Genomic DNA, 15,681 nt, shown 5'->3' with positions numbered 1-15,681 from the left:
AATGGCATCCCCCATTCAGAATGTATGCAAAGTATCTGCTAAAACCGTATTGTATGTTTTGGATCGTAAAATGTATGCCAAAACCTTATTTTTAAGTTTTAATGAATAAGAATATGGAACGTGTTGGACAAAGAAGAGAAAAACCCAGAAACACTGTTGAGATAATTAATAATATGGAGTTCTGGATAAAAATGTGACCAACTTTTATCTCTGAAACATGCTGACCTTGTAACCTTTAATGTCAAAACCACTGAAATGTTCAGCTGTACTTTAACCAAAAAAAAACCCCACTGAGATCTAAAGCCCTGGGAGATGTGGGTAAACGAGAGAGATAGATAGAGAGAAAAATGCATTGGGAGAAAGGAGAAGAAAGAAAGAGAGATGGACAGACAGACAAACAGACAGGCAGACAGATAGAGAAAAGGGTGGGAAAGACAATAGAGAAAGTGAGAAAGAGCAAAAGAAAAGTAGACTGATGGACATGAAAAGAACATATGGAAAGATGGATGGATGGATTGATGGATAAGAGATCAAGACAGAGAGAAGGGGAAGAGGGATTGGAAATATCTTCATTTTTGCTTAAGCCATTTTTTGTGTGTTTATCCCTTGCCTTTCGAACGTAATTTTTGTTTCCTTTGCAACTGAAATTATGGCTAAAAAACAAGTCATGTAATGTTATCCCATCTTTTAATCAGGCACAGTTTGCATGTACTAGAACAGTTTCCTTCTCCTGGAGACACTATGAAGCTAACATGAGCAAATAGCTGATGTGTCATGAGTAGCCTGTAATAGGTTCTCATTGAAGAAATAATAAGTTGCATTTTGCTTACCAATTATCTAGGTCACCATGACCTTTGTCATCTGTTGTCCACCAATGTTTACCAGTAAATCTACGTTAATTTCATTTATAGTTATTTTTGTGCTTAATTGAGGTTCAAGCATGCTGTCCTGGGCACACACACACACACACACACACACACACACACACACACCTCAACTGTCTGTCCAGTGCAGTGAGTCAGTTGTTGCTGGTTAATGAGAGGGAAGTCTGTATAGTAGCCTTACATCTAACCACCACCCCCCCCCCCCCCCCATTGAGTCGTTAAACTCCCTCTGGGTGGGAGTCGATACCAGGAATGCAAACCCAGAACCTACCAGCCTTACATCCAATGTCTTAACCACTACACCATCGGGGCCTTCAATTTTATTTATGTTAGACAAAAATTATGCTTTTAAGTGAATCTGTTTGATCAATTATCATTATTGTGCCTGTCTGCTTTGTTTTCGGTATCATGTATTTGCTGTTAATTTTTTTGTTTGTGTGTAGTCATGTATATACAAAACTGCTGCCATGTTTAATAGCTGTAATAATGCAGGAGGGAGGGTTATCATTTCTTACATCACTTGAAGTTTTCATCTACATCACTTTGCACTGTTAAATGACCATCTTGCTAAACGGTAGCCATTTTTCTTTTTTTTCAGTAGGGGACGACATTGTTAAGATGTTACGGTATTAGTTGCTAAGTTGTATTGATAAGAACGTAGATGATAATTTTGTAAAGTGGTCTTGGAACCACTGTCTTCATTATGAGCTCGTTGGTTATTTTGAAGGTGTAGCACCAGTTTTCCAAAATGGCCGACAGCTGGTTGGACGAGCACCGTTAACATGGAGGCGAGAGGGCACTTGCCGGACTAGGATTGGCCAGTGCCCCGCTTTCTTGACACGCCCACCGACCTGCAACGGTAGTGGGTTTTAGCTAAGTTGTCTGCCCTTCACGTTGTCATTAATCTTAAGATTGTTTTTACATGTTATTAAATCTTTTGCAATTTAATAATTTTTTAAAAATGTTAATATTCATTCATCAAGTAGGTATCTGCACTGAATAAATGCTGAGTTTTATGGAGTGGAGGTTGGAGGGAGAGGGTTTTGTTATTAAAAACGTTACGTAAATATTAATTTTTATTTTTTATTTTCACACATTTATGTTTCGTCTTTATGAAGTAAGAAGGCAAGAATCAGAAAAAGGTTTTACTTTTCTGATAATGTGGTCAACTTTTGCTTTAAAATTTAATGTCAAAGTTTCGTGTTTTTAACAAAAATAAGTCCTAAAGCAATGGTATATAGTTGCACCTATGGATGCTCATCACAGCGTACTTATAAAGTTTATGGTAGGCAAAATATTTAATTCTGCAGGAATTTTTGTTTGTAAAGCTACCGTACCTTGTTTCACTTATCTGAAAAATTCTGTGAAGCTTGTGGGTATTTATAATAAAGTTTTAACGACACCACTAGAGCTCATTGATTTATTAATCATCGGCTATTGGATGTCAAACAATTGGTAATTTTGACAAATAGTCTTACAGAAGAAGCCCACTACATTTTTCCATTAGTAGCAAAGGCCTTTTTATTCGCACCATCCCACAGAGAGGATGGCACATACCATGGCCTCTGATGGGGATCGACCCCAGACCGACTGTGCATCAGACAAGCACTTTACAACTGAGTTATGTCCCTCAGTATTTATAACATCCCTACTGTTAAACTCGCTTTGCTTGGGATATCAATTTTCATTGGTTGTTACCAAAATATAAGTAACGGAGAATTTGGAGATCACTGGATCAACTGTTAGTGTTAATAAAAAATTCTTTTTTTTTTTTAATTGGAACTGTTTTTCAAATCTTAACTAAAAGGCCGATTGATTTTTAAAAATTCAACTTGAAGGTTATAGTTACTGATAAATTCACCAAAAAAATTTACAATCAATTTTTATAATTACAAAGAATTTTTCTGTTATTAAAAATCATGAAAATAAGATTCATTGACCTGTTTTATGTAATGACATCATTTTCTGAGGTTTATTGAAGAATAATAAAATGTCATATTATTTAGGTGTTTTTTTCACGATATCATTCAATTACAATCATATCATATAACTGTGGGAAGTTTGTAATTAAATCTCTGTTATCATTTGATTGGTTTGTTAATCAATTGAGTTAAGTTTCATTTTATTTTCACATCTTTGGGAATGATATACTACTTGTAAATGGATCATACTGTGTGCAGATAGCTACTTTGTGTTTTTATGTTAGGGTAATAACATCCACCATAAACAAGCAAGTAGTACTTAGTTTAAACTTTAAAAAAAAAAAAATCATGTAATATTTATTTTTTCTTTAATTTTGTATGACACATAATTGCAGTCTGATATTTCTCACTGTATTTCTGCATGTCAGAATAACAATTTATTATCTTGTTTCATTTTAAAAAAACGTTTTTGAGGCCCCTGGTCAAAAAGAAGAAAAGAAAAAGGAAGTTTGTAACTTTGAGATTCCATTTTACTTACGACAAGAGCCAAATTACTTTCATAGATTTTGGTAACATTTTCTTATTTTGCAAAAAAAAGATTTCAAAATAACTTTTTTTTAAATGCATCTCATACAGTAGAGAAAAATGTCAGAATGTAAAAGTATTTCTACAAAATACAAAATTGTAAAATATGTTAATAAGTTGTAGGCATTTGTTTTTATTTCTTTTCATTTATTACATAAAACACGATGTTCATCATTTCATTTTCCGTCTCGTAGGATGTCTTATAAGCTAAGCTGTGTATGTTTTTTTTCTTTATTACATAAAACACAATGTTTATTATTAATTTTTCTGCCTTTTTAAAATGTTTATAAACTAGAATAGTTTTTTGAAAAAAGAAAATCTAAATTTCAATTTTGTTTACAACAATACTGGTGGATGTTTTGTTTCTCTCATGCATTAGTCCGTTTAGATGTCATGACTGACATAGAATTCTTTGGATTTCATTTTAAGAATTCTCTTTTGGTCTTTCAGACGCGGCTTATGAACCAGCAGAAGCTCAAAACGGCTCTATGCACTAGCGGAGTAGCGACACCGGCTATATACTCATCGTCCTTCGATTGTTTTGCACAGGTATAAATGTTAAAAACGTTTATTATTAAACAGTGCCCTTATGACTTGTTAAACATTTACAGGTGGGAAACAACTCTGTGGTAGAGCGTTTGCCTGAGGAGGTATGGGTCACAGGATTGATTGCGTTTGCATGGAGTGCTTTTCCTGCCCAACCAGTACTTCATTGTTGACAAATCAAATGTTGTGGTAGATACTGCCCTGTCTTGCCTTTGGGAAGTGTGTATAAAATATCACTTCCTGCTTTTGGCAACAGTAGGTTTTCTCCCATTTCCTCCATCCACCTTTCCCTGTCTGTCTCTCACTCTCTGTCTCTCACTGTCTCTCTGTTTCTCTCTCTCTGTCTATCTGTCTCTCTCTCTCTCTCTCTCTCTCTCTCTCTCTCTCTCTCTCTCTCTCTCTCTCTCTCTCTCTCTCTCTCTGGGTGGGATGTAGCTCAGTGGTAAAGCACTCACTCGTTGCACGGTCGGTCCGGGATCGATCCCTGTCTGTGGGCCCATTGGGCTTTTTCTCGTTCCAGCCAGTGTACCACGACTGGTATATCAAAGGCTGTGGTATGTATGTCTGTGGGATGGTGCATATAAAAGATCCCTTGCTGTTAATCGAAAAGAGTAGCCCATGAAGTGGCGACAGCGGGTTCCTCTCAATATCTGTGTGGTCCGTAACCATATGTCTGACGCCATATAACCGTCAATAAAATATGTTGAGTGTGTCGTTAAATAAAACATTTCTTTTCTTTCTTTTCTTATATGCAGATTGTTAAACATTTACAGTGTATCGATATATATGTATGCAAAATCACGTTCATGGAATTTGGGCCTTAGGTCTGTAAGCAAGGTTCACAGACAAAAATAATTTTGATGAATAGGCTTTTAATCATATTAGTGAACAATAGCTAATTCCCTGTATTAATTTTTCTCTTTTTTCTCCTTTTTTACCCCCAGACTATCAAGACTGAAGGAGCAATGGCACTGTATAAAGGATTTATCCCAACATGGGTGCGACTAGGTCCATGGAATATCATTGTATCTTTTACAGAATTTCACAAAAATCATACCACAAACAGGGTTTGTCCTAGAAATTTATCAGTTACCAAAATAAGGTCATAACAAAATAAATGTTCGATTTTCATCAAAATTGTTTTCAAAATTTTATTTTTTATTTTATATTTTCAGGACTTTAAAAGTAAAACACATCAAGCATGATATATGTTTAAAGGATAATTTTCCTCCTTTTTTTCTTTGGGGGTTGGGGATAAAAATATTTAAAATAGGGGCAAGTGGGGATTAAAATAAATATTTTTCACTGAAGTAGTGTGATATATTTGCTGATGTAGACTACAAGTAGCTGGTAGCATTATTGGCAGCAAATAGATTACTATAGCTAATCCCTGCATAGGAACATAAAGAAATCATAGAGCAGTATGTATCCTGCAACCACCAGTTGACAGAATACGATGACGGGTGAAGGCAAAGTCATATCCTGCTACTAACAGGATATGACTTTTGACGTCATTCATGTGATGTCACACACATAGCTATATTACAAAATCGCTCATTTGACCTCTAGGTTATCGTACAATTTGGCTGAAATAACAAATATATTTTTCTTCTCTCTCTCTCTCTCTCTCTCTCTCTCTCTCTCTCTCTCTCTCTCTCTCTCTCAATCCCTCAATCCTTCCCCCTCTCTCTCTCTCTCTCTCTCTCTCTCTCTCTCTCTCTCTCTCTCTCTCTCTCTCTTGGGATTTCCCATTCTTACCTTCACAGGATAAAGCAGATATCCAACGTCATTAACTACATATTCTCTATTTCTTACATATTATTAAAACCATAATAAAATAAGAGCATGCACAAAAATATGTATTTCCATATCTGTCCTGTCTGTAATCATTGTGCATTATGACGTCACCATGTGGGGAAAATTACTCATCAATTGACTTTTTCCCCCACACATGGAAATGCACATATGGAAAAGGTACTGTTCATGTGTCCTATTTTAATAAACTTGCATGTGAAATCATTAAAGAAAGCGAGAGTTGGAGACTTTATATTTATATTTATTACCCATATGGGTTCAAAATATACGGGGTAATATTTTTTTCGATCTCTGCTCAGTGTGCAGATTGCTACTACAGCCACTGATTGGCTAACTTAAAAATCATAACATTTGATTGGTTGTCACAGTTGAAATTTTACTTTCATTCATATAATGTTTTCATTCATGAGATGGATTACCCATACCTTATATGATCTACAAAGATGTATAGAAAAATGTTGACTTGTTTGTTTCATAAACATAAAATGGTATATTTTTTATAATCGGTGGATTCAATAGCATAGAAAAATAATGATTTTCTAATGGAGCCACAGTCGTATTATTTTGTATGGTAAACATTTTTCTGTAAAAAGGATGCTGTTATGCCATGACGTCACTTACATTACGTCATGTAAAGCGGGTGAGATCATAAGACGTAATGGCTGTTGGCCATGTTGTAGATAGAAGTGGAATTTTTATATTAAAAAACAGTTAAAGTAACAATGGGTAATAAAGAGACTAACCAGTTTGTTATGAGGAGTTAAGAATTATATGTGCCTTGTGAATGAATGTTGAAAAACCCTTGTCAACGGCTCTGGTTTACTACATTCATTCACTCGGGACAGATAATTCATAGTTCCTTGTAGTGCGTTGGATCGGTTTGAGATCGATCCCTGTCGGTGGGCCCATTAGGCTATTTCTCGTCACAGCCAGTGCCCCATTACTGGTATATCAAAGGCTGTGGTATGTGCTATCCTGTCTGTGGGATGGTGCATATAAAAGATCCCTTGCTACTAATGGAAACATGTAGCAGGTTTCCTCTCTATGACTGTCAAAAATGACCATATGTTTGACATCCAATAGCCGATGATTAATAATTCAATGTGCTCTAGTGGTGTCGTTAAACAAAACAAACTTTACTCTACTTTTCGTAGTCTTTGGTTATTCTCCAGTTAGGTACTGATATCAAATAGAAAATTAATGATCCAAACACTTTTTTGATGCAAAGTAAAATGAATTATTCATGAACCTTGTTGTATTTCCTTGACCCATAACAGTTCTTTATGACATATGAACAGTTGAAAAAATTGAACTGATGCAGCTGGAGTTAGCTCCCTTTAGTGTTTCAGTTACTACGACCCTTGAAGCTATACGCTGTGATTACAGACCGTGGTATGCCTGTTGCTCAAATCAAAAGGAGACCCAAAAAGATTTCATTCGCATTTACGAGAAGAAGGGGAGAGAACTCGTCGAAGTGGATTGAAATCTATGGAGTCCAGTGGCCATGGTCCAAGCAAAATGTCGTGGTCGGGTTCTGTAAAACATATTGGAGGCAGAGACATTCCTCTGGCATTTTATGAAAGGTCTCGCTAAACAGTTTACTTCCTGTCACCGTGCGTTCGTCTCACTCCATTGTGGCTCCGAATTGTGAAGACTGTTCTGCTGTGCATATCTAGTAGCTGAGGGCAGATTTTAATACATTTGATTGTTTTTTTGAAGCTAAATCCTCACGCTAGAATATGCCTATGAGATTTTGGCCTGTTGTGCTTTTGTTTTCTTTTTTGGCATGCAGGTGTATAGCATATAGGCAGCTAGTGCGAATGGGCTGCTTTTGCATTTATAAAATAACTTGGACAAAAGTTAAAAAGGACCCGGTGCCAAAAAAAACCCCATACGTGAATACTGCCAATGTTGAAGCAAAAATTAAACAAATATCTATCACTGTGTATAAGAAATAGAAATACTTCGAAACTTTCACAGAATCTCAGAACAGTGAACTTAAATGCATATTGTCACGGATTTAAGGACCTTATTTCTCTAAAAATGGATAATAACTAAAAATTACATTAATTGTTGGAAACAAAATCTAGCTATTGCATCACCTTAACTAAACCATGATGGAGTGAAATCCATGTCAACCCTCTCGGCAATTTTAGTTTTTGAATTATGGACCATTGCCATAATTCAATTATTTTTAAATGGAATATGGTGGTTATGAAGATGGTTGAATAAAGTACATTTAGGGACAAATCAAATTATTTTTGTTCAGGTAATACTTTGTGAAACCATTAAATAGGTCAGTGGTCTGTGACAATATGCCTTTAAAGGGCAAACTTTATAATTTTATAGATCGTGACAAATGCAAATTGTTGATTCTTGATGTAAACTTTGGGCTTAATTCATTAAACTCTCGCAACTGCAGTGCAATGCAAAAAGACTTGCAGAGATGTTGCAATATTGCTTAAGAGAACTTAAGGGAGTGGTGGATTAGGCCCTTGAATTGAAAGGGAAGTTTTATAATAGTCTATATATATCTTGCCACATTGTTATGACACAAAGTGTGCTAGTGTCATTATAATACTTAAGAGACAGAGAGAGATGTTTTAATCACTGGCAAGTTTGCCTAGTATAGGTTGTCTTGAAGATATTTTTATGATTTATATATTTTCACTATCCATGTTTACGTGTTTTTATTTGTGTACGCAGACTTGTTCATCCATGTCTATGATCTCTCTGCTTGTTATGTAGCCTTTTCCAGAAACTGACGGGTGAGCAGGGTTGGAAATTAAGAATTTTGAAAAGTTTTTTGCCACACAAAATGCTCACATACATCAATTATAAACCAGTAACTCGGCAACGAATAAACACAGTTACAAAACACACAATTATCTGTTCAGTGGATTGCAAAACACTGCTATCGGTAAAGTTGCTGACCTACAGAAATTCATATCGCAGCCAGCTGTTGGTATTGCTGTTAATTTCGAGCCCTGTGACTTGTGAGTGTTGGGGTAACACATATCCTGTAACACACATTTTAATCCAATATTAAGAAATACCTGTACAGTGAAACACCTCTAAACTGGACACCCTCGTAGCCAAGTAAAATGCCCGGTTTTAAGAGGTATCCGGTTTAGAGAGTTTATTTTATGTACTGAATTTTTAAAAAAGGACCTAGGAAAATGTCTGGTTTTGGAGGAATTCCAGTATACAGAGGGTTCAGTTTTGAGAGGTTTCACTGTATATTGTTTTTTTTACAAATACCACAACTTGACCAGCTATTAAAAACTGCCTTAACTCAACTTGTGGTTTTCAAACATGATTGCCGTTTCCTTTTTTTTCTTTTCTTACAAATATATTATTTTTGAAAATATTTTTTAAAAATTATAAAATACTAACCTAAATTGTAAAATATTTTTAAAAATCTGGTTTTAGCCTTTTGGGTCTTTATTTCAAATAAGTATAAGTAGATTGGATTTGATCTAAAATGCTGAAAAACTGACCTTTGTGTAAACATGGTACATGGTATTTTTAAATTGGTATCAAATCCTTGGTTGTATGGATAGTAGTAGCATCATTTGCATTTCAGGTGACGCTGATCTTCGCCCAACTCATCCCCATGTCATTTCTGGAAATGGCTGCCATTTGTGTATCAGCCTTGTATAAAGAGATAAGCTGTGAATAAACCCATTTTATCTAAATGAAAACCTACAAGTGTTGTTGTCATGGTCTCAACTACATTCTAATGTTTTGAAATGATGAATGAGAATGGTTATTGATATTAACAAGGAACATTGTTTCTGCTATCATCATATTTGATGCCATTCAAAAATTACTTCGGTCATTTTGAAATATAATTTTATAAAGCAATAAAACCAACACAAAAAAGAAGAAATGGTAGTCTTACAAAGAAAAAGGCTACAACAAAGTTGGTTTCCTAGGAACAACAAGCATTTTGGGGATACTGCTAAAACAATACATCCCCTACTGGGCCCCACAAAAATTCAAAGTTAAAGGGTAATAACAATGTGAAATATAGATAAATTAAATTTTTGACAGTTATGTCCCTTGAATAAATTGTTAGTTGAACATGATCAGGTCATAAATGGCAAAGGGCAAATCCCCATGAAAGTCAAACTTGATGTGTAACTACATAATAAAGCGATATACAAAATATAGCTGAATATTTTAGGTATTTAGAAAAAGAAAATCCGGAAAAAGTTGTGTCGCACAAACGGTCGGAAGGATGGGGACAAAACCTAAAGACATGTCTGTTTGGACTTTGTTTACACACGCTATGGTACCATATAATTAGATGAGTCTTGTTGCTTTACTGCTTTTATTGTTGGAAGTGTGGGGGGTTGTCTTCCCCAATTCTAATAATTATTCATTCCACTCCCATCCCCCACCCCCCAAATGAAATGGAATGAAAACTACTTGGATACTAGCCATGTGGGTCTTGTACTAGGAGCAACAAAGGAACATCGGGGGTGTTTCTAGCCATAACATACGTTATCAGAGATACATTTTATACCACTAGCTTGTATAAAAACCAGTTTGTGGTTTATACAGACTAGCTGTCATCAGCCTTGAGGTTGGTAGGTTTTGGGTTCGCACCCTGGTACAGGTTCCCGTTATGAGCATGTTGTGTGCCCAGGACAGCATGCTTGAACCTCAATTGATAACCATGGAAATAAATTCAATGAATATGTTAACAAATCGTCTTACGTATATATCTTAATTTTAGCTACGTTAGATTCACTGGATTCAACGCAAAATAAACAGTTTTTAGTAACCTAAAATTAAAAGTTAAGAACATTTTGTTTAACGCCACCTCTAGAGCACAATGATTTATTAATTTAATCATCCGCTACAGGATGTCAAACATTTGGTAATCTTTTTGTCTTAGATAAAACCTGCTACATTTGTCTGTTACCAGCGAGGGATCTTTTATCTGTTACCACGTTCCACAGCCAGGACAACACATACCACAGCTTTTGATATACTAGTCGTGGTGCACTGTTTTGGACGTGGGAAAACCCATTAAGAGAATTGGTCCTCTGAGGTGGTTCGATCCTATGATCATGCGAGTGCTTTACCTGACTGAGCTGGATCCCGATCCTTGCCATGTACGTGTTGCCTTAAAATGGGTCTAGTACGACAGGTGCATAGTTATATTTATACCATTACATGTATTTTATACTCCTATATTTGTTATTCATTATAATTATAACTGCATGTTCTCCTTGGAGTGATACTTGTGTGTGTATGTACCTTGTATTTCAGTAACGCAGTATCCACATTTATATGTAGAAGTAGGCCCGTAGGAACATTATATTGGAGGGGGGGGGGGGGGGGGGGTAAAAACCTCCATAGATGTGTGTGAGCACAAGCCATATTTTTAGCCTTATTTATATACAATATGACCCAAAAACCCGTATATTTGCGTCCTCGAGTTGGGGTGGGTAGTCTGCCCCCTCCCCCCCCCCCCCCCCCCCATCCCCGGCAGATTCCTAGCAGGTGCCATCCCTAGCCTGTGACCGAGTACTCTGACCGTAAGAGAGCAAAGACGGACAGTTATAGAGCATTATAGTTAACTGTCGAAATGTCCGTCTTGCTCTTACAGAGTTTACACGGGCTATTGCCACCCCATACACAGTTATCAGACTATTATGTCACCATTGTCGTTCATCCTTTTATGAAAGTTTTTTTCTAATTTTGTTTGAGCATTGGATGTCAAACATTTGGTAATTTAACAAATAATCTCGGAGATGAAACCCGCTATATTTTTCTGTTAATAGCAAGGTTTTTTTGTATGCACCATCCCACAGACAGGGTAGCACATACCATGGCCTTTAATATACCAGTCGTGGTGCACTGGCTGGAATGAGAAATAGCCCAATGGGTCCACCGACGGGGATTGAGCTTAGACTGACCGTGCATCAGGCGAACGCTTTACCACTGGTCTACGTACCTCCCTTTTTTTTTTAAAGTGTGGGGAGGGTTGTATTGCACCTTGCACAATATGGGGTGGGGGGCGACGGCCATACACTAAAACTTTACTGTGCTCATCATCCCCCCCCCCCCCCCCCCCCCCCTTCCCCTGAAGCCCCCATAAGAGTTTCGAAACGTAAACTTTACAGTCTTGTGGGGCCGGGCCGGGCCATCGCACCGACAGTCGCCTCCACCTTCAAATACGCACCGCCGGCACTGTTAATAGAGCGCTTGCCTTATGAACCGAGGGTAGGTTCAATATGCTGTATTATTATTAATAGGTAACGAATTCAGAGACCTGCATAATCAGCATATAATTCCATTCAGCTCCAAAATATAAATAACAATTTTAAAATATTTTTATTTTTAGAAAAAGTGTGAGATTATAGTAACATTGCGTGAGAGCGTGATGTTTGTTACAAATGCGATACGAGACATAGGGGAGGGGATGGGGAGACAAAAGTAAAATGTGTGGAATGCAATACAATGGCATGATTTAGCATCCACTTTCAGCGCTGGAAAAAGTAAAGTTTGTTTTATTTAACGACGCCACTAGAGCACATTGATTTTTTTTTATCTTATCATCGGCTATTGGACGTCAAACATATGGTCATTCTGACACTGTTTTTTTTTATAGAGGAAACCCGCTGTCGCCACATAGGCTACTCTTTTACGACAGGCAGCAAGGGATCTTTTATTTGCGCTTCCCACAGGCAGGATAGCACAAACCATAGCCTTTGTTGAACCAGTTATGGAACACTGGTCGGTGCAAGTGGTTTACACCTACCCATTGAGCCTTGCGGGGCACTCGCTCAGGGTTTGGAGTCGGTATTTGGATTAAAAATCCCATGCCACGACTGGGATCCGAACCCAGTACCTACCAGCCTGTAGACTGATGGCCTAACCACGACGCCACCGAGGCCGGTTTCAGCGCTGGAATAAAGATTCATAGGCCTAATGCTATTTTAGTCTCATTATCGTCTAGTGTAAATGTCGGGTACTCGGGTCCGGATCGACTTTGACCCTGGAGTACTCAGTCTAATATTGTGTGGACAATCTAATTAAAATTAGCTCCACTATTACATGTGGATCTAACACCAGCCAGTTGGAGCTCATGTCCACCAATCAAAACCTTACTTGCAGAATCCTGCCAGTGATTTAAAACTAACAACACTGTGTAGTCCCCAATGTCCAGGTAACATTTCGTCTGTAAATAATAATTTAAATATTGACCTGTCATTTCATGTCATTGGGTTTTACGTGCACATTCAGAGCAAGCTGTTGTAGCGCACACCTGTCCATGACAGGAAAGGTGGGGGTAGGGGAAAGAGGGACCGCCTGCACTGGCAGGTGCAAGGGAGCACCAGCAGCCCGATTGAATCGGTAGCAGGCGGGTGGGGGTGGTGGTGGTGCTATGGAATTTGAATGGAGCCGTTAATGCCAAAGAGAATTTTGTTGAGGAAATTTTGGCGCAATTTTGAACGGTCGGTCGAAAGGTAAATGGCCGAGCTAATATAGGTTTTGATATTAGTGAATCGAGAGTAGTTCGTTAATTTTAGACCTTTACGATGCTGTGGTGTCTCCCTAGGTTGCCCATCGGGCCCTTATAAAGGGCCTGACCGCTTCTGGTCGAGGCATCACCAAGTACCAAGTTATTACCAGCAGCAAGTATTGGGTGGGGGAGGCCGATATTCTTTTGTTCAGCTTCCCCCGGGTGCATTGCAATTGTGTACTCGGAACGGTATTCTTTTGTCCGGTTCCTTATTAGAGCACGTGCTAGGCCATTAAATGGGGGGCGGATGCATTGTTATCATTAGTCAATGCATCCTGTGTACTGTTGCAGTGAGCGTGTAGTCTGTATGTAAATCCTAGTTTGGTGTTAAGGTTGTACTTATTGTCTTACTCCCTACTCCAGTGAATTCAACGGTCATCATGACCCACCCATGCCCCTCCGTCTTTGTATATAGCATTGAACACAATGACGGAGGGGGAGTTAGACTAATCTGGCTATCTAATTTGAAGGGTGGAACCCTTATAGTGTAGGTATTGGTTTAAAAAGCCTAATGCTTGACATACTTAACTTTATTACCAATCAATGAAAGAAAGAAAGAAAAATAGGGTTAAAGTATCTAGTAGCAGTTGTATAGTTGACAGCTAAGTAATTAAGAATCTTTTGATTCCCGCCACCTGAATAATTATTTTATAAAGAAATGAAATGATTGAGGCAAAATGAACGGTATCTATATGTTGGTAACTGTTAGTAATGTAGAATAATTTTGTAGGCTTACTTGGTTAGTCTTTTAAGTCAATCTTGTTTTTCCTGCTTGCTATTTCCTCAGTTGCCCTAGTTGACTTACCTTAGTCAATCATGGTTACATGCATCAGTAATAAAGACATGGTGTGAGTGCAAAACACAATTGTGCAGTTTATTTACATGTGAGGTTCCTTGTTCGCGATTGGCTGGATTGGACCAGTGAGAATGCTGCAAGAGAAAGTGGTAATTAGTGGTATCCTATCTTGTTTGTTTTAAGGGCCACAAAAACATTTGGGAGTGGTATACACCAATTGCAACACACGAGTTTCAGAACCTGAATAAATATTTACAGTAAGGTTAACAATGGTTATTAATTATTCGCTACCGTCCCGCCGTTGAACCCCGGGGTTGGAGTGCTTGTCGGTCGTGTGCTTAATGTCGCTCTTCCTTCCCGGAGTTTTACAGGCGGGTGGTTTTGAATAATTGTTGATTAATAATTTTATTTTATGCCAGCTATCTAGTATATGCTTTTACTTGTGTCGTTTCACCGTTCTCCCCTCGGATTGGAATACATAGTCTGGTCGAGTGCGAAGGGTGGATGTTCCGCGAAGGGGTCACAGGTGTATTGTCAGTATTGTCATATCTAGTAGTTAGTAATCACTCGCTACCGTCCCGCCGTTGATCTCTCTGGTTGGAGTGCTTGTTGGTCGAGTGCTTAAGGTCGCTCTTCCATCCAAGAGATGTACAGGCGGGAGGTTTTGAGCAATTGTTAATTTATAGCTGCATTTATATCAGCTAACTAGTTTAGGCATATGGTTGTACTTTTGTCGTTTCATCGTTCTCCCCCCGGGTTGGAATACCTAGTCTGTTCGAGTGCGTAGGGTGGATGTTCCTTCCAGGGAGTCACAGGTATACTAATTACTTATCTTAGATATAGATCGCCACCTTCCCTCCGTTGGTCTCCCAGATTGGAGTGCGTGTCGGTTGAGTGTAGAAGGTCGCTCTTCCCTTAGATCTTTTTCTAATTGTTTAGCTTTTGACTAAATGACTTGCCAGCTCAGTGGGTGCGCTACGGCTTCCCATCCTGCCTGCGATCGGTCGAGTTGGTGGTTCGCGCCGATCGAACGCTGGCACGGTGAGTGGCACGTGGCTTTTATAATTTTGGTTTGGTGGACAGGACGAATTGGTATACTGCTTTGAAGGTTTTGAGTTTGAGGAATTTATCAGGATTCAAGTAAAAAATTAGGAGTAATTGTTTTATTTTGGTTGGCTTCGGTTATTGATTCTATCATTAGTCTTCTCTGGCTGTTGTGTAGCGTGCAATCCAGGAGGTAGTGTTTCATATCCTCCCGGGTGCCACATTCGCAGTCAGGATTTAGTTTGGTGAAAGAGCAGCTGTTGAGCTGTGAAGATTTACCTATGCATAGTTTAGTGATTAGTTTATCCACATAAGTGTTTGGGTGTTTAGGTCGGATAGAGTTGACCAGTGGCTTGATGTTATAGTGCCATGTATTGGTTGACAGGTCCCAGTTTGCCTGCCATTGACTAATGTAGTGTTTTCTTGCTTTTGACATTAGGTCTGATATAATATTGACCATTTCATTCATTTTCATTTCAACTTATTTTCGTGCTTATATCCAATAAAGGTTCAAGCACGCTGTCCTGGGCAGACCTCAGCTATCTG

At 38.1% G+C, this 15,681-nt stretch overlaps 1 protein-coding gene across 7 annotated transcripts in view; it reads left to right on the top strand.

The window, feature by feature from the left end:
* LOC121371482 (kidney mitochondrial carrier protein 1-like) overlaps window positions 1-7,888 on the top strand; it is a 76,151-nt gene extending 68,263 nt beyond the window's left edge. For all 7 annotated transcript variants that reach the window (XM_041497412.1, XM_041497421.1, XM_041497427.1 and 4 more), the window contains 3 exons: window positions 3,842-3,940; window positions 4,882-4,962; window positions 7,030-7,888. In XM_041497412.1, the coding sequence (XP_041353346.1) occupies window positions 3,842-3,940; window positions 4,882-4,962; window positions 7,030-7,068 (219 nt within the window). In that variant the 3' untranslated portion in view covers window positions 7,069-7,888. The remainder of the gene's footprint in view (window positions 1-3,841; window positions 3,941-4,881; window positions 4,963-7,029) is intronic.
* The last annotated feature ends 7,793 nt before the right edge of the window (window positions 7,889-15,681 follow it).

This window comes from Gigantopelta aegis, chromosome 1 (assembly GCF_016097555.1).
Source record: "Gigantopelta aegis isolate Gae_Host chromosome 1, Gae_host_genome, whole genome shotgun sequence".
NCBI lineage: Eukaryota > Metazoa > Mollusca > Gastropoda > Neomphalida > Peltospiridae > Gigantopelta > Gigantopelta aegis.
This window is presented reverse-complemented; position numbering and strand designations above follow the sequence as displayed.